Source organism: Rhinatrema bivittatum, unplaced genomic scaffold (assembly GCF_901001135.1).
Source record: "Rhinatrema bivittatum unplaced genomic scaffold, aRhiBiv1.1, whole genome shotgun sequence".
Lineage (NCBI taxonomy): Eukaryota > Metazoa > Chordata > Amphibia > Gymnophiona > Rhinatrematidae > Rhinatrema > Rhinatrema bivittatum.
In genome coordinates this window covers 48,971-67,241 of record NW_021820817.1, presented here as the reverse complement: position 1 = coordinate 67,241, position 18,271 = coordinate 48,971, and the positions used below count along the sequence as shown (strand labels likewise).

Here is an 18,271-nt window from a genome sequence, read left to right as displayed (position 1 = left end):
GCGGGGGAGGGGGGTCGTTGTCCGTCCGGCCGACTCGCTCAATTTTATTTTTTGTTTTTGCTTCGGCCCTCCCGACCGCGGGCAGATCGCGACATGCCCAGAGGGGCCTCGTGCCGTGCGTGCGGCTCGGCGCGCTCGCGCGTCTCCAGGGAGGGGCTGGGCACAAAGTGCGTTTCAGGTGGCGAGGGGTCGTCTGAGGTCGGGCGGGGGCCCCGACCCCGGCCGGCGCGAGGAGCCCGATGATGGGGGCAGGGCTGATCCGTTCCCGCTGAGCGCGGGAACGGCGGCCATCTTGGCTTCAGTCAGAGAAGCCACGAGGAAGGCCGTGGGGGATCCCGGATTGCCCCCAGCGCTTTCCCCGCAGCAGCGACCCTCCGGGGGGGCCCCCCCGGGGGACGGGGAGTCGCCGGAGGAACGTAGTCTGGAGGAGGCCTCTTCGGATTCGGAGGCCTCCTTTTCCTCGGATTTTGCAAGCTTGCTCCACAAGCTTGTTAAATATAAGAAATTGAAGCGGAAGAGGAGTAAAAGGGGTTCGGGCAGACAGCCAGAGCCCCGGAAGAGAAGGTCTGGGGACGCTCCGCGGCCCGCGGATCCGCCCAAGGGACGCCGGCCCTTACGGGGGGTCCCTCAGGAATCTGAGTCCGAGTCGAGTTCGGCTGCGGAGGACATTGTGGATGTCGAGGCTCCAGGGGACTCAGGAACCCACGCCGGGACGGAGGCAGTGCAGGCCGGGAACGCTAAAGGGCCAGCGGTGGAAGGTGATGACCCGAAGGTCATGCGCTTGTTTCAAAAAGAAGAGCTGGCGCCGCTGATCCCGGCTATCCTTCTGGAAGTTGGAGTGGATGCCCCCCCGGTGGGGGCTCGTACAGATGCGAAGATGGATCCGGTGCTGCTGGGTCTTCAGGGGCCAGCGGTGGCATTCCCGTTCCACTTTTCGGCTACGGATATCCTGTTCCGGGAGTGGGATACGCCGGACTTGGGCCTGAAGGTCAGTAAGGCTATGGATAAGTTGTATCCATTGCCGGAGGATGCGCTGGAGATGCTGCGTTTTCCCAGAGTGGATGCCGCAGTGTCGGCAGTGACGAAACGCTCCACAATTCCGGTCACCGGAGCCACGGCCCTTAAGGACATTCAGGACCGGAAACTTGAGGGTCAGCTGAAGAAGGTGTTCGAGGCGTCGGCCTTGGGAGTCCGGGCGGCCATTTGCAGTAACTTTGCGCTGCGGGCAGGTTTGCGCTGGGCGCAGGTACTTCAGGCCAATGCAGGTCTCTCGGGAGAAGAGGAGGCACAGGCGAACCAGCTGGAAGCGGTGATAGCGTATAGCGCGGATGCCATGCATGACCTCCTACGGACGTCGGCCAGGGCCATGGTTTCGGCAGTTTCAGCGCGCCGGTTGCTGTGGCTCAGAAATTGGGCGGTGGATGGGTCCTCCAAGGCTCATCTTGGATCTCTTCCGTTCAAAGGGAAACTGCTGTTCGGTAAGGAGCTGGACGACCTGATGCAGTCGCTAGGAGAGAACAGGGCTTTCAAGCTGCCTGAGGATAGGCACCGGAGCCGGTCATCTTTCTCCGGTAGGGCCCGTTTTCGGGGACCACGGAAGTCGCGGCCGCAGAGACCATCCGGGCCCTCCTACCGGCCAGGGTCTGGATCCTCGAGAACATCGTCGTGGTCTCAGTCCTTTCGTGGCAGAAAGTTTGGGAGGCGTGACGGTCCCGCGTCCGGGTCGGGTCCGAAAGCCTCACAATGAAGTTCAGTCGGTCCGTTCCCTGCAGCCGGCTCCTCCGGCCGTGCCAAACGTAGGGGCCAGGTTGGAGCAGTTCTACGGGGAATGGACCAGTATCACGACGGATCAGTGGGTCCTCACGGTGATAAGACACGGTTACGCTTTAGATTTTGCACGGATTCCGGCGGACAAGTTTTTGGTCTCCCCTTGCCAGGGGCGCGGCAAGCAGGCGGCCGTCTGGGATACGCTCTGCCGGCTACGAGACCTGGGCGCAATTATGCCCGTTCCACCGGGGCAGCGCCGTCGGGGGCGGTACTCCATCTACTTCATTGTGCCAAAGAAGGAAGGGACCTTCAGACCCATCTTAGACCTGAAAGGGGTCAACAGATGTCTTCGCGTACCACACTTCAAGATGGAGACGATTCGGTCAGTGATCGCCTCAGTACGGCCAGGCGAGTTCCTGGCGTCCTTGGACCTCACGGAGGCTTACCTTCATATAGGCATTCAGCCGGAACATCAGCGGTTTCTGCACTTCTGCATCCTAGGCAGGCATTATCAGTTCAAGGCTCTCCCCTTCGGCCTTGCCACCGCTCCACGGACGTTTACAAAAGTAATGGTGGTGGTGGCAGCCGAGCTTCGCAAGGAGGGATTCCTGGTACATCCCTACTTGGACGACTGGCTCATCCGGGCCAAAACGAGAGCCAATGCCGACATGCAGTCAAAAGAGTACTACAACTTTTGCGCTCCCTCGGCTGGGTGGTCAATCTCGCCAAAAGTCGTCTCGTCCCCACCCAGACGCTACATTACCTGGGAGCGCTGTTCGACACGAAGCAGGGCAGAGTGTCTCTGTCCCAGGAGCGGGTGTCCAAGCTGCAGGGCCAGGTGCGCAGGTTGATGTCCCTGCGGTGTCCGCTGGTCTGCGATCATCTCATGGTGTTGGGATCGATGGCGTCAACGCTGGCATTGGTTCCCTGGGCTTTTGCTCATCTACGGCCATTGCAATCCGCATTGCTCTCCCGATGGCGACCGGTGTCGGAGGATTTTCACATGCCACTTCCACTATCGGATCGGGCAAGGTCCAGCCTACAGTGGTGGCTCAGCTCCGACAACTTGACACGTGGAGTGTCCCTGGTTATGCCCGCCTGGACGGTGGTCACCACGGATGCCAGTCTCTCCGGATGGGGGGCGGTGTGCATGGGACACTCGGTGCAAGGACAGTGGTCCAAAGCTCAGTCACAGTGGTCCATCAATTGCCTGGAGACCAGAGCGGTCTTGCTGGCGCTGCAGGCTTTTCTACCGTTGATCCGCGGAAAGGCGGTCAGGGTCTTGTCGGACAACGCGACCACAGTGGCGTACATCAATCGCCAAGGAGGGACAAGGAGCCGAGCCGTCGCGGAGCAGACACGACAATTAATGACCTGGGCGGAAAGGAATCTCGGCAACATCGCGGCGTCACATATAGCCGGAGTAGACAATGTCCAAGCGGATTTTCTCAGCCGACATCGCCTGGACCCGGGGAATGGGAGCTGCCGGAGGGAGCTTACCACCTCCTCTGCGAGCAGTGGGGAACGCCACACATGGATCTAATGGCCACCGCTCAGAACGCCAAAGCCCCGAGGTTCTTCAGTCGGTGGAGAGAGCGGGGGGCCGAAGGGGTGGACGCCCTGGTCCTCCCCTGGCCCACAGACGTTCTGCTGTATGTGTTCCCTCCTTGGCCCCTGATAGGCAAAGTTCTTCGGAACATAGAGATGCATCCCGCAGAGGTGATCCTGGTGGCGCCCGAGTGGCCCCGGCGTCCTTGGTTCGCGGACCTTCTACAATTGGCACGGGAGCCTCCTCTCCGATTCCGAGGGGAGGCGGCGCTCCTACATCAAGGACCCGTCTGTTTGGAGGACGCGGATCACTTCTGTCTCGCGGCCTGGCTTTTGAGAGGAAACGCTTGAAGAATAAAGGATATTCGGATGCGGTGGTAGCCACATTGCTGAGTTCTAGAAAGCGTTCTACGTCCTTCGCCTACGTTCGGGTTTGGACGGTGTTTGAGGATTGGTGTAGAATGCGTGAGGTAAATCCTGTGCTGCCCTCCGTACCGGATGTCCTTGCTTTTCTTCAGGCGGGCCTTGCGAAGGGGCTGTCTTGCAGTACTCTAAAAGTCCAGGTGGCGGCCCTTGGGTGCCTCAGGGGTAGGGTGCATGGTAGGTCGTTAGCGCAACATCCGGATGTGGCGCATTTTCTTCGGGGAGCCAAGCATTTGCGGCCACCGTTGCGTCAGCCTTGTCCGTCTTGGAATCTCAATTGGGTTCTTTCCGCTCTGTGTACGTCCCCTTTTGAGCCTCTTAAGCGTGCAACGCTCAAGGACCTTACTCTCAAGGCGGTGTTTCTTGTGGCAATCGCGTCGGCGAGACGAGTTTCCGAATTGCAGGCGTTATCTTGCAGGGAGCCCTTCTTACGCTTCTCTGACGCAGGGGTCTCGTTACGGACGGTTCCCTCCTTCCTCCCGAAGGTGGTGTCAGCTTTTCATTTGAACCAGTCGGTTGAGCTGCCCGCTTTTCCGGAGGGGGAGCGTTCTGATCCTGATACAAGAATGTTGAAGAAACTTGATGTCCGCAGAGTCCTGCTCCGTTATCTGGAGGTTACGAATCCTTTCCGGGTTTCGGACCATCTCTTTGTTTTGTGCTTGGGGCCCAAACGAGGGGGGGCGGCTTCCCGTACCACGATTGCGCACTGGCTCAAGGAAGCCATCGCTTCCGCGTATATCCTGAAGGGGAAGCCTGTTCCTGCGGGTCTTCGGGCGCACTCGACGCGAGCACAAGCCGCCTCTTGGGCGGAGTCGTCGCAGGTGTCCCCTCAAGAGATTTGCAGAGCGGCGACTTGGAAGTCCCTGCATACTTTTGCTAGACACTACCGGTTGGATGTTCATGGCCTGGATTCAGGGGGTTTCGGAGGGAGAGTTCTGTGAGCGGGACTCTCTGGCTCCCACCCTCGGTAATTCAGCTCTGGTACATCCCAGGTGTCTGGACTGATCCTGGTACGTACAGGGAAAGGAAAATTAGTTTCTTACCTGATAATTTTCGTTCCTGTAGTACCAAGGATCAGTCCAGGATCCCGCCCGCGTAGTCTGTTTGTTTTGAGTTACGTAGAGGAGAGTCCGCTCGGTTGACACTCTATGTTTTTGTTTACTTGTATGTTGTTGGGGCCTCTGGTTCTGGGAGTTCTGATCCAGCTGAGGGTTCGTTGACTGGGCCCTGGTTTCGGGCGGTATAGCTAGTTAGTTGGAGTTTTTTCCATTTGCTTTGACATTACGTAAGACTGACGGGCTGTGGGTGGCGCCTTACTATATGTAGAGGGCCCGACAAGTTTTACTCTGTCTCCATCTGCTGGTGCGGAGACACAACCCAGGTGTCTGGACTGATCCTTGGTACTACAGGAACGAAAATTATCAGGTAAGAAACTAATTTTCCTTTTGCGGATCTCGTCAATCTAGCAGTGGACAGGCCCCTAAGGCTAGGCCATCTTCCGAACCTGCTGCATCAGGGGCCTATATTTTTCGACCAGGCGGTTTGCTTTTGTATAGCGGCCTGGCTTTTGAATGGAGATGCTTGAGAAAGAAGGGGTACTCAGAAACGGTGATTGCCACTCTGCTTCAATCTTGAAAGGCCTCGACCTCTATGTCTTATGCTCGGGTATAGAAGGTATTTGAGTCATGGTGCCGCGCTCATGGCATTTTTCCCCAATGCGCCTCTGCACCGCAAATCCTTACCTTCCTACAGGGCGGACTGACTAAGGGGTTGTCAGTTCCCTGCGGGTCCAGGTCGCGGCTTTGGGATGTCTTGAGGGGGAAATTTCTGGGGCACCTTTGGCGGCGCACCTGGATGTGGTCCACTTCCTCCGGGGAGCTAAACATTTAAACTCCCCTGTCCGTCCGATTTGTCCTTCTTGGAATTTGAACTTGATCCTTAAGCATTGTGTGACGCACCGTTCAAACCGCTCAGAAGGTCAACTGTGAAGGATCTCACTCTGAAAACGGTGTTTTTGGTGGCGGTCTTTTCGGCTAAGAGGGTTTCTGAGCTACAAGCCCTCTCGTGTAGGGAACCGTTTCTGCGTATTTCCGATTCGGGGGTTTCCCTTCGGACAGTCCCCTCCTTTTTACCTAAGGTAGTTTCTGCTTTTCATGTGAATCGGTTGGTTGAGCTTCCGGCTTTCCCTAATCTAACGAAGGATGATCCTCGTGCCAAGGAACTCAGGTTGTTTGGATGTCAAGCGAGTTCTATTAGTTATCTGGAGGTAACTAATCCGTTTCGTCTGTCGGACCATCTGTTCGTGTTGTGGAGTGGCCCTAAACAGGGATGCATGGCCTCCAAGGCGACGATTGCTAGGTGGCTGAAAGAGGCTATTGCTTCCGCTTATATTGTATGTGGTCGCCCTGTCCCTGAGGGCATCAAAGCTCATTCGACTCATTCTCAGGCCACTTCGTGGGCGGAATGCCAGCTCCTCTCTCCGCAGGAGATTGGAAGTCCTTGCATACCTTTGCCAAGCACTGCGGGCTGGATGTCCTGTCTCCGGGGACTCTGTTCTTCGAGCGGAACTCTCCAGGTCCCACCCGGAGTAGGGAAGCTTTGGTACGTCCCAGCTGTCCTGGACAGATCCGGGTACGTACAGGGAAAGGAAAATTGGTTCTTCCCTGCTGGATTTTCGTTCCTGTAGTACCACAGATCAGTCCAGACGCCCGCCCGGGATGCTTGCTCTGGAGAGTCCGCTCGTGTGGATCAGCAGATGCTTAGATATGCAGATCCTTTACCTGTTGTTGAAGGTTGTACATTCTTCCTTCTTTTCTATTGATCCACGTTCGCACATGTCAGTTCTTCTGGTCCGTTACCAAGTGTTGTTCTTAGACTGTTCGATTCTTTACAAACTTTTCCTCTGCTTTTGATACTTTTACACTGAAGAGACGCAGGCTGCACTTGCCCTTAAGAGGGGGCACTCTCAAAGTTTTTCTCTGTCTCCATCTGCTGGAAGGGAGGCAAAACCCAGCTGTCCTGGGCTGATCCGTGGTACTACAGGAACGAAAATTAGCTGGTAAGAACCAATTTTCCTTTCCATGACATACAGTCTTGCCTTTGTTCTGTTAATGACGTACACAGGGTGTTTAGTTCAGCTGTCACTCACTGCTGGGTCCTGTCAGTGACTTGCACCCAGGGTGCCTGGCTCTGCTGTCACTCACTGCTGGGTCCTGTCAGTGACTTGCACCCAGGGTGACAGACTCTGCTGTCACTCACTGCTGGACCCTGTCAGTGACCTGCACACAGGGTGACTGATTCTGCTTTCAGTCACTGCTGGACCCTGTCAGTGACCTGCACACAGGGTGCCTGGCTCTGCTGTCACTCACTGCTGGACCCTGTCAGTGACCTGCACACAGGGTGACTGGTTCTGCTTTCAGTCACTGTTGGACCCTGTCAGTGATCTGCACACAGGGTGACAGGTTCTGCTTTCAGTCACTGTTGGACCCTGTCAGTGACCTGCACACAGAGAGCTTTGTAGGTATAGGGATTAGGATTAATGGAGAGAAAAATTCTTGGTTTGAAAACCTTTTGTTGAAACTCCTTTTCGCTTGTATACAAATGTGTGATGCAGTGCTAGGCTGGCCCCCGGACGTTCTCATTAATGTCTCTTTCTGCTCTGGTTGCAGTGACACCAGCAGCGTGTGCAGCAGCAGTGATCCCGGGCTCTTCACCAACGACGAGGGAAGACAAGGTAGTGCTCTGGGGAAGGCTGGGGGACCCCCAAGGCATCCATCTGTGTACACGAGCTCGGTAGCAAAGGCTGAGCCTTGGGATCTTGCTGTAACTCTGATTGCATGCCGCCACAGTAAAAAGGACCTGCCAGATATTCCCCTGAGAGATTGTTTGAGAATAGAAGAAATGACGGTACTGATCCTTTTAGACCTGCTAACATTGAAAGGGGAGTTTGTGCAAGGCTCCTGCAGATCATTCCTGGGAGCTCTGTCCATCCCTTTCGCTTCACAGTGTGTGAGGTGGCAGGTGCCTGGGGTCCCTGTGGCCCTCGGGGTGCTGCCTGGTCGTATCGCCCTAACGAAGCTGAGCTTGGTCTGGCAGCACGTCTCTGCTAATTACATTTGGGCTGCCTGTTTGAGACTGCGGGGTGGATTTAACGCTTGTCAGAGTCCCTTTATTGTGAGAGGTCCTCAGCCTGACGAAAGTGCATGAGTGACAGGTTAGGGAGAAGTCCCACCGGAGCCGGGTCCTCTAGCAGTAACCAGCGTGCTGACCCCTTCAGATGGGCTCCTGAGTTTCTTATTAAAGTGAAGTGCTGAAAACAGGAGTTAATAAGACACGAGGCCTGCAGACAGTGGGCCTGGACGCAGATGCAGGTCGGCTCTCCTAGAAGCTGGGCTGTACGACGCGCCTGCTGCGCTGACCGCTAGGTCCGCACGCCGGATGGGACTGCGCAGACAGGTTATGCCTGAAAATTGTCTTGCGGACCATTGACCCGAATGGATCTCCGTAGCAGCACCTGCGAATGAAATGTGAATTCGTTAGGACAGTTCTGATCCTCTCAGTGTCTGCCGGGGCTTCCGTGACGCTGGCGGATCTGCCGGAACGTGGCCGTGGCAGGGTTTTACAGATAACCGGGGCTATGTGCGTCCATTTCTTATTTGTATTGTGCCAGAGTTTGGCAGTCTGTCTTTTCTCACCTTATAATGAATGTATTTTATTATTGTTATCCTGACAGTTCTGTTACCTGTCCTGGCACCTCCCTCTGCTTCTGTCCAGATCTCCTATGCTGTAATGAAAGGAAGCGGCAGGAGAGAAGCTTCAAAGCAATTTGGTTATTTTTTGGATGTGATTTCCAGCCAGTGCTGCCAGCGGTTCCTTGTTGCTGAGGGTATCTGGCTCTGAGAGGGACTGTTGGGCTGTGTGACGCCTGTCGCTTTCTCCGCAGGGGATGACGAGCAGAGCGACTGGTTCTACGAGGCCGAGTGTGTTCCTGGATTCTCCGTCCCCAGCCTCCTGCCAAAGTGGGGAGCGGAGCAGCGCTCGGACACGGAGAGGATGGAGCCTGGCCTGGAGAAGCTTTCCGACTCCATGTTCCTGTTGCCCTCTCGCCCTGCACAGAGAGGTAGGCGCTGGCGATGATGAGTTTAGGGGCAGGGGGGATAGTGCTGAGGAGCATTTGAGCACTGTCGGGGGCGTTGGGCCTCTGCACGGCATCGGATGACAGAAGCACCTGGAAGGGATCTAGATTTCCTGACTTCTGCTTTTTGGCCCATGGGGTGAGACTCCGCTCTAGAACTCGCCCTAGTCCTGGGCCCACGCAGGGACTTGAGGTCAGACCCCGGATCATCGCCTTTCTTGGCAGGGCCCCGGAAGTGTTGTGACTGCCTGCAGCTATCTCCTTTCATTTTTTACAGGGTTTCACGCGCGACTGAACTGCCTGCCTGGAGCCACCGCCCGCTGCATCCGGAAGGGACACAGGAGACTCCTTGGCAAGGTATCCCTTCTAATAACCTTCCAGAGAAGCTGCTGCTCCCTCCTCCCGGTGCCATGCGTTAGACAGCAGAGTTCAGCCTTTTCCTGCCTCTCTTCTGATGGTGGCACACGCGCTGCCTTCCCCGGAGGACCTCCAGTTCCAGTCTCTCCCCTCACCCCCCGGTCAGCGCACACTGCACCTCTGCTTCCAGTCTCTCCCCTCACCCCCCCGTGCATACGTTCAGCGCACACTGCACCTCTGCTTCCAATCTCTCCCCTCACCCCCCGGCATACGTTCAGCGCACACTGCACCTCTGCTTCCAGTCTCTCCCCTCACCCCCCGTGCATACGTTCAGCGCACACTGCACCTCTGCTTCCAGTCTCTCCCCTCACCCCCCCGTGCATACGTTCAGCGCACATTGCACCTCTGCTTCCAGTCTCTCCCCTCACCCCCCGGCATACGTTCAGCGCACACTGCACCTCTGCTTCCAGTCTCTCCCCTCACCCCCCGTGCATACGTTCAGCGCACACTGCACCTCTGCTTCCAGTCTCTCCCCTCACCCCCCGGCATACGTTCAGCGCACACTGCACCTCTGCTTCCAGTCTCTCCCCTCACCCCCCCCGGCATACGTTCAGCGCACACTGCACCTCTGCTTCCAGTCTCTCCCCTCACCCCCCGGCATACATTCAGCGCACACTGCACCTCTGCTTCCAGTCTCTCCCCGCACCCCCAGGCATACGTTCAGCGCACACTGCACTCTGCTTCCAGTCTCTTCCCTCACCCCCCCCCCCCCCGGCATACGTTCAGCGCACACTGCACCTCTGCTTCCAGTCTCTCCCTTCACCCCCCCCCCCCCCCCCCGGCATACGTTCAGCACACACTGCACCTCTGCTTCCAGTCTCTCCCCTCACCCCCCGGCATACGTTCAGCGCACACTGCACCTCTGCTTCCAATCTCTCCCCTCACCCCCCCGGCATACGTTCAGCGCACACTGCACCTCTGCTTCCAGTCTCTCCCCTCACCCCCTGGCATACGTTCAGCGCACACTGCACCTCTGCTTCCAGTCTCTCCCCTCACCCCCCCGGCATACGTTCAGCGCACACTGCACCTCTGCTTCCAGTCTCTCCATTCACCCCCCCTGGCATACGTTCAGCGCACACTGCACCTCTGCTTCCAGTCTCTCCCCTCACCCCCCCGGCATACGTTCAGCGCACACTGCCCCTCTGCTTCCAGTCTCTCCCCTCACCCCCCGGCATACGTTCAGCGCACACTGCACCTCTGCTTCCAGTCTCTCCCCTCACCCCCTGGCATACGTTCAGCGCACACTGCACCTCTGCTTCCAGTCTCTCCCCTCACCCCCCCCCTGGCATACGTTCAGCGCACACTGCACCTCTGCTTCCAGTCTCTCCCCTCACCCCCCGGCATATGTTCAGCGCACACTGCACCTCTGCTTCCAGTCTCTCCCCTCAACCCCCCCCCCGGCATACATTCAGCGCACACTGCACCTCTGCTTCCAGTCTCTCCCCTCACCCCCCCGGTATACGTTCAACGCACACTGCACCTCTGCTTCCAGTCTCTCTCCCTCACCCCCCCCTGGCATACGTTCAGCGCACACTGCAACCTCTGCTTCCAGTTTCTCCCCTCACCCCCCCCCCGGCATACGTTCAGCGCACACTGCACCTCTGCTTCCAGTCTCTCCCCTCACCCCCCCCCCCCCCCGGCATACGTTTAGCGCACACTGCACCTCTGCTTCCAGCCTCTCCCTCACCCCCTGGCATACGTACAGCGCACACTGCACCTCTGCTTCCAGTCTCTCCCCTCACCCCCCGGCATACGTTCAGCGCACACTGCACCTCTGCTTCCAGTCTCTCCCCTCACCCCCCGGCATACGTTCAGCGCACACTGCACCTCTGCTTCCAGTCTCTCCCCTCACCCCCTGGCATACGTTCAGCGCACACTGCACCTCTGCTTCCAGTCTCTCCCCTCACCCCCCCCCCCCCCCGGCATACGTTCAGCGCACACTGCACCTCTGCTTCCAGTCTCTCCCCTCACCCCCCCGGCATACGTTCAGCGCACACTGCACCTCTGCTTCCAGTCTCTCCCCTCACCCCCCCGGCATACATTCAGCGCACACTGCACCTCTGCTTCCAGTCTCTCCCCTCACCCCCAGGCATACGTTCAGCGCACACTGCACCTCTGCTTCCAGTCTCTTCCCTCACCCCCCCCCCCCCCCCGGCATACGTTCAGCGCACACTGCACCTCTGCTTCCAGTCTCTCCCTTCACCCCCCCCCCCCCCCCCGGCATACGTTCAGCGCACACTGCACCTCTGCTTCCAGTCTCTCCCCTCACCCCCCCTGGCATACGTTCAGCGCACACTGCACCTCTGCTTCCAGTCTCTCCCCTCACCCCCCCCCCCCCCCCAGCATACGTTCAGCGCACACTGCACCTCTGCTTCCAGTCTCTCCCCTCACACCCCCCGGCATACGTTCAGCGCACACTGCACCTCTGCTTCCAGTCTCTCCCCTCACCCCCTGGCATACGTTCAGCGCACACTGCACCTCAGCTTCCAGTCTCTCCCCTCACCCCCCCCCGGCATACGTTCAGCGCACACTGCACCTCTGCTTCCAGTCTCTCCCCTCACCCCCCCCCCCCCCCCCCCCCGGCATACGTTCAGCGCACACTGCACCTCTGCTTCCAGTCTCTCCCCTCACCCCCTGGCATACGTTCAACGCACACTGCACCTCAGCTTCCAGTCTCTCCCCCTCACCCCCCCTGGCATACGTTCAGCGCACACTGCACCTCTGCTTCCAGTCTCTCCCCTCACCCCCCTGGCATACGTTCAGCGCACACTGCACCTCTGCTTCCAGTCTCTCCCCTCACCCCCCCGGTATACGTTCAGCGCACACTGCACCTCTGCTTCCAGTCTCTCCCCTCACCCCCCCCCCCCGGCATACGTTCAGCGCACACTGCACCTCTGCTTCCAGTCTCTCCCCTCACCCCCCCCCCCCCTGGCATACGTTCAGCGCACACTGCACCTCTGCTTCCAGTCTCTCCCCTCACCCCCCCCCCCCGGCATACGTTCAGCGCACACTGCACCTCTGCTTCCAGCCTCTCCCCTCACCCCCTGGCATACGTTCAGCGCACACTGCACCTCTGCTTCCAGTCTCTCCCCTCACCCCCCGGCATACGTTCAGCGCACACTGCACCTCTGCTTCCAGTCTCTCCCCTCACCCCCCGGCATACGTTCAGCGCACACTGCACCTCTGCTTCCAGTCTCTCCCCTCACCCCCCGGCATACGTTCAGCGCACATTGCACCTCTGCTTCCAGTCTCTCCCCTCACACCCCCCCCCCCCTGCCATACGTTCAGCGCACACTGCACCTCTGCTTCCAGTCTCTCCCCTCACCCCCCCGGCATACGTTCAGCGCACACTGCACCTCTGCTTCCAATCTCTCCCCTCACCCCCCCGGCATACGTTCAGCGCACACTGCACCTCTGCTTCCAATCTCTCCCCTCACCCCCCCGGCATACGTTCAGCGCACACTGCACCTCTGCTTCCAATCTCTCCCCTCACCCCCCCGGCATACGTTCAGCGCACACTGCACCTCTGCTTCCAGCCTCTCCCCTCACCCCCTGGCATACGTTCAGCGCACACTGCACCTCTGCTTCCAGTCTCTCCCCTCACCCCCCGTCATACGTTCAGCGCACACTGCACCTCTGCTTCCAGTCTCTCCCCTCACCCCCCGGCATACGTTCAGCGCACACTGCACCTCTGCTTCCAGTCTCTCCCCTCACCCCCTGGCATACGTTCAGCGCACACTGCACCTCTGCTTCCAGTCTCTCCCCTCACCCCCCCCCCCCTGGCATACGTTCAGCGCACACTGCACCTCTGCTTCCAGTCTCTCCCCTCACCACCCCCGGCATACGTTCAGCGCACACTGCACCTCTGCTTCCAGTCTCTCCCCTCACCCCCCGGCATACATTCAGCGCACACTGCACTTCTGCTTCCAGACTCTCCCCTCACCCCCAGGCATACGTTCAGCGCACACTGCACCTCCGCTTCCAGTCTCTCCCCTCACCCCCCTGGCATACGTTCAGCGCACACTGCACCTCTGCTTCCAGTCTCTCCCCTCACCCCCTGGCATACGTTCAGCGCACACTGCACCTCTGCTTCCAGTCTCTTCCCTCACCCCCCCCCCCCCCCCCCGGCATACGTTCAGCGCACACTGCACCTCTGCTTCCAGTCCTCTCCCCTCACCCCCCCGGCATACGTTCAGCGCACACTGCACCTCTGCTTCCAGTCTCTCCCCTCACCCCCCCCCCCCCCCCGGCATACATTCAGCGCACACTGCACCTCTGCTTCCAGTCTCTCCCCTCACCCCCCGGCATAACGTTCAGCGCACACTGCAACCTCCGCTTCCAGTCTCTCCCCTCACCCCCCTGGCATACGTTCAGCGCACACTGCACCTCTGCTTCCAGGTCTCTTCCCTCACCCCCCCCCCCCCCCGGCATACGTTCTGCGCACACTGCACCTCTGCTTCCAGTCTCTTCCCTCACCCCCCCTTCCCCCGGGCATACGTTCTGCGCACACTGCACCTCTGCTTCCAGTCTCTCCCCTCACCCCCCTTGGCATACGTTCAGCGCACACTGCACCTCTGCTTCCAGTCTCTCCCCTCACCTCCCCCCGGCATATGTTCAGACGCACACTGCACCTCTGCTTCCAGTCTCTCCCCTCAACCCCCCCCCGGCATACGTTCAGCGCACACTGCACCTCTGCTTCCAGTCTCTCCCCTCACCCCCCTCCCCCCTGGCATACGTTCAGCGCACACTGCACCTCTGCTTCTAGTCTCTCCCCCCCACCCCCCCGGCATACGTTCAGCGCACACTGCACCTCCGCTTCCAGTCTCTCCCCTCACCCCCCCCTGGCATACGTTCAGCGCACACTACACCTCTGCTTCCAGTCTCTCCCCTCACCCCCCCCCCCCCCCCCCCGGCATACGTTCAGCGCACACTGCACCTCTGCTTCCAGTCTCTCCCCTCACCCCCCCGGCATACGTTCAGCGCACACTGCACCTCTGCTTCCAGTCTCTCCCCTCCCCCCCCCCCCCCCCCCCGGCATACATTCAGCGCACACTGCACCTCTGCTTCCAGTCTCTCCCCTCACCCCCCGGCATACGTTCAGCGCACACTGCACCTCCGCTTCCAGTCTCTCCCCTCACCCCCCTGGCATACGTTCAGCGCACACTGCACCTCTGCTTCCAGTCTCTTCCCTCACCCCCCCCCCCCCCCCGGCATACGTTCTGCGCACACTGCACCTCTGCTTCCAGTCTCTTCCCTCACCCCCCCTTCCCCCGGGCATACGTTCTGCGCACACTGCACCTCTGCTTCCAGTCTCTCCCCTCACCCCCCCTGGCATACGTTCAGCGCACACTGCACCTCTGCTTCCAGTCTCTCCCCTCACCCCCCCCCTGGCATATGTTCAGCGCACACTGCACCTCTGCTTCCAGTCTCTCCCCTCCCCCCCCCCCCGGCATACGTTCAGCGCACACTGCACCTCTGCTTCCAGTCTCTCCCCTCACCCCCCCTCCCCCCTGGCATACGTTCAGCGCACACTGCACCTCTGCTTCTAGTCTCTCCCCTCACCCCCCCGGCATACGTTCAGCGCACACTGCACCTCCGCTTCCAGTCTCTCCCCTCACCCCCCCCGGCATACGTTCAGCGCACACTGCACCTCCGCTTCCAGTCTCTCCCCTCACCCCCCCCTGGCATACGTTCAGCGCACACTACACCTCTGCTTCCAGTCTCTCCCACTCACCCCCCCCCCCCCCCCCCCCCCCGGCATACGTTCAGCGCACACTGCACCTCTGCTTCCAGTCTCTCCCCTCACCCCCCCTGGCATATGTTCAGCGCACACTGCACCTCTGCTTCCAGTCTCTCCCCTCACCCCCCCGGCATACGTTTCAGCGCACACTGCACCTCTGCTTCCAGTCTCCCCCCTCACCCCCCTGGCATACGTTCAGTGCACACTGCACCTCTGCTTCCAGTCTCTCCCCTCACCCCCCCCCTGGCATACGTTCAGCGCACACTGCACCTCTGCTTCCAGTCTCTCCCCTGTCCCACTCCCCGATCTGCACGACGCGGTGTCTTCTCTCCCTTCCCTGCGGGCGTCCCCTGTTGTACGTCTTGTCTGCCGCTGAGAATCACAAAGCAGTGAGCGCGGGGCCCATCCTGTGCTTCTGTGCATGGGGAGGGGGAGTGAGACGGGCGGGCAGGGACTTTGCTAGCCTAGGCTCCGGCCTGCGTGGAAAGTTAGGCTTCATTCTTCCTCCTCCTCCTTCCATGCCGACCTTTCTCCTCCTTGCCCATTGCTTTCTCTTCTTCCCTCTTCCCCCTGCCAGGATCCATTGCTCTTTCCTTGCCCCCCCCCCCGCAATCAATTCATCTTTCCCACCCCTTCCCACTATCGCTGTCCTGTATCCCCAAACCTCATCAAGTCTCCTCCTCTCTTCTCTCCTCCACTCTCCCATCCCTGAGTGGTCCTTACTCTCTTCTCTCCTCCTCCAGTGCCCAGCAAGCTCTCCTCCTTTCTCCTCCTCCCAACGTCTGTTATGCACTCCCCCACTCTTCCCACCCCCAGCCAACCCTCTTTTCTCTCCTCCCCCTCAATTATTAAGCTGTCCTCCATCATCCCCTCCCCAGTGCCCCTTGCTGTCTTCTCTCCTCCCCTCCCACCACACCGTTCAAGCTCTCCTTCACACTCCCTTCCCACCAGCACCTCTCACTCTTCCTCTCTTCCCCCCTTCTAGTGCCGCTCATACTCTTGCACTCTGTGAGGACCCCCTGGCATTGCAGGGTTGTAGGTCTAGAGCTCTGCTTGCTCATGAGGCAGTGGGGAAGTGAGAATTTAGTACCTACCCCCAGGGCGCGTCCCAGCAGACTGGCATTGGCTGGCAGTAAACCCGCTCCGGTTACACGGCTGTCTTTAAATAGCAGCTTGCGAGGGAGTGCTGTTGGGGGGCGCAAGGTCTCCTGGGGTCTGTACCCCGCTCGCACAAGTCAGGAGAAAGCTTTCCTGCATGAGAGAAGCGGTGCGAGTGCAGCTACTGAGTGCTCCTTTCAGGTCAGAGCTCGCGGGGTCCTTTTGCTGTCCGTGTGCCCTCACTCACGTCTCTGGCAGTTGCAACGCGTAGGCCTCAAGCAAAAGCTCTTTTTTTTTGTGGACGTGGCCCCTTCTTCCCTTTTGTCACTGTCACACCTGAAGGACAGCCTCGGCAATGCAGTTTGTAACCCAAAAATGACCTTCTCTTCGGAGCTTGCCAAAACGTGGGCGCAAAGGCCTCAGCAGCTGGGAACCGCTCACTCCTCGGCTGAGAGCCGTCCAACGCCCAACTTGTTACTTCTCCATTCACTTTGGGGGCTCCTGCCCCAATATATTTATTTATTTGAGCTTTTTTCCATACCGTCGTTCAGATGGGCGCCGTCACATAAAAATAACGATGCTAAAGCTTATCCCATTACTCAGGCGCCATTAAGGTTCGGTAACGTGGTTTGTAAACGATGCTAATTGGTAAGTGCGATAAATCCTGTCCGTTTCTTATTCTATCGGTTTTGGATACGAGATTTACACTTACAGCTTTCTTCAGACTTCTTTGCAGATGATACAAGGAAGCCGCGTTGGGTATCTTTAACTTTATTAATATTAATTGCTTAAGCAGTAAAACTCTTAAATGATGTACAGATCAATACATAAATAATATCATGTTAAAACATAAAACTATAAGAGAATAGAATTAAAATAATATATTTATTTATTTATTGGGTTTTATATACCGGGGTTCCTGTATGAGATACAGATCACCTCGGTTTACAGTAAACGCTAAACTTGCTCATGAGCTGTACATACAACATTGATCATGGGCTATACATAGAACAGTAGATAACAATGGAAAACAAGTAACAGTAGAAAAATATAATGAGTAATCTTAAAAAAAAAATATATATATCTAATTGCGATGGAGAAGGTACAGAGAAGGGCAGCCAAAATGATAAAGGGAATGGAACAGCTCCCCTATGAGGAAAGGCTGAAGAGGTTAGGGCTGTTCAGCTTGGAGAAGAGACGACTGAGGGGGGGATATGATAGAGGTGTTTAAAATCATGAGAGGTCTAGAACGGGTAGATGTGAATCGGTTATTTACTCTTTCGGATAGTAGAAAGACTAGGGGGCACTCCATGAAGTTAGCATGGGGCACATTTAAGACTAATCAGAGAAAGTTCTTTTTTACTCAACGCACAATTAAACTCTGGAATTTGTTGCCAGAGGATGTGGTTAGTGCAGTTAATATAGCTGTGTTTAAAAAAGGATTGGATAAGTTCTTGGAGGAGAAGTCCATTACCTGCTATTAAGTTCACTTAGAGAATAGCCACTGCCATTAGCAATGGTTACATGGAATAGACTTAGTTTTTGGGTACTTGCCAGGTTCTTATGGCCTGGATTGGCCACTGTTGGAAACAGGATGCTGGGCTTGATGGACCCTGGTCTGACCCAGCATGGCATGTTCTTATGTTCTTATATTACACTACTGCTACTCTCCTCCACTCTGCTCCCCTGTGCCTCTTATGCTCTCCTCCACTATCCCCTCCCCAGTGCCCCTTGCTGAATTCCCTCCTCTCCCAGCAATTACTGAGCTCTCCTCAACTCTCCCCCCCTCTCTCCAGTAGCCAACACTTTCTCCTCCACCTGCATCTATTGCTCTTTCCCTCCCCACGCAACCCATTGTGCTTTTCCACCCTCTTCCTGCTCTGGCTTTCTTCTCTCCTTCCCAGCACCTCTTACCCCCTCCTCACCCCCATCCCAGTGCTCATTGCTTTCTTCTTACCTCCCCTTTAAATTGTAATGCAAAATAGTTAATTGTATTCACGGCTTCTAGCGAGCAGGCCTGCTAATTATAGGAAGCGCGACTTGTAATTTACCCAGCCATAAACTGGAACTTTCAACGTTATGGCCGTTTAAGCTAATAATCATTTTTCCAGTGTAACAAATGGGACATTTCCATCCCCTCCCAT

General features: G+C 57.6%; 1 protein-coding gene across 1 annotated transcript in view; it reads left to right on the top strand.

Moving 5' to 3' along the window:
• LOC115082164 (G patch domain-containing protein 2-like) overlaps window positions 1-18,271 on the top strand; it is a 62,341-nt gene that overhangs the window by 16,804 nt on the left and 27,266 nt on the right. The window contains exons 2-4 of the mRNA XM_029586421.1: window positions 7,407-7,471; window positions 8,681-8,857; window positions 9,150-9,229. Of these exons, the coding sequence (XP_029442281.1) occupies window positions 7,407-7,471; window positions 8,681-8,857; window positions 9,150-9,229 (322 nt within the window). The remainder of the gene's footprint in view (window positions 1-7,406; window positions 7,472-8,680; window positions 8,858-9,149; window positions 9,230-18,271) is intronic.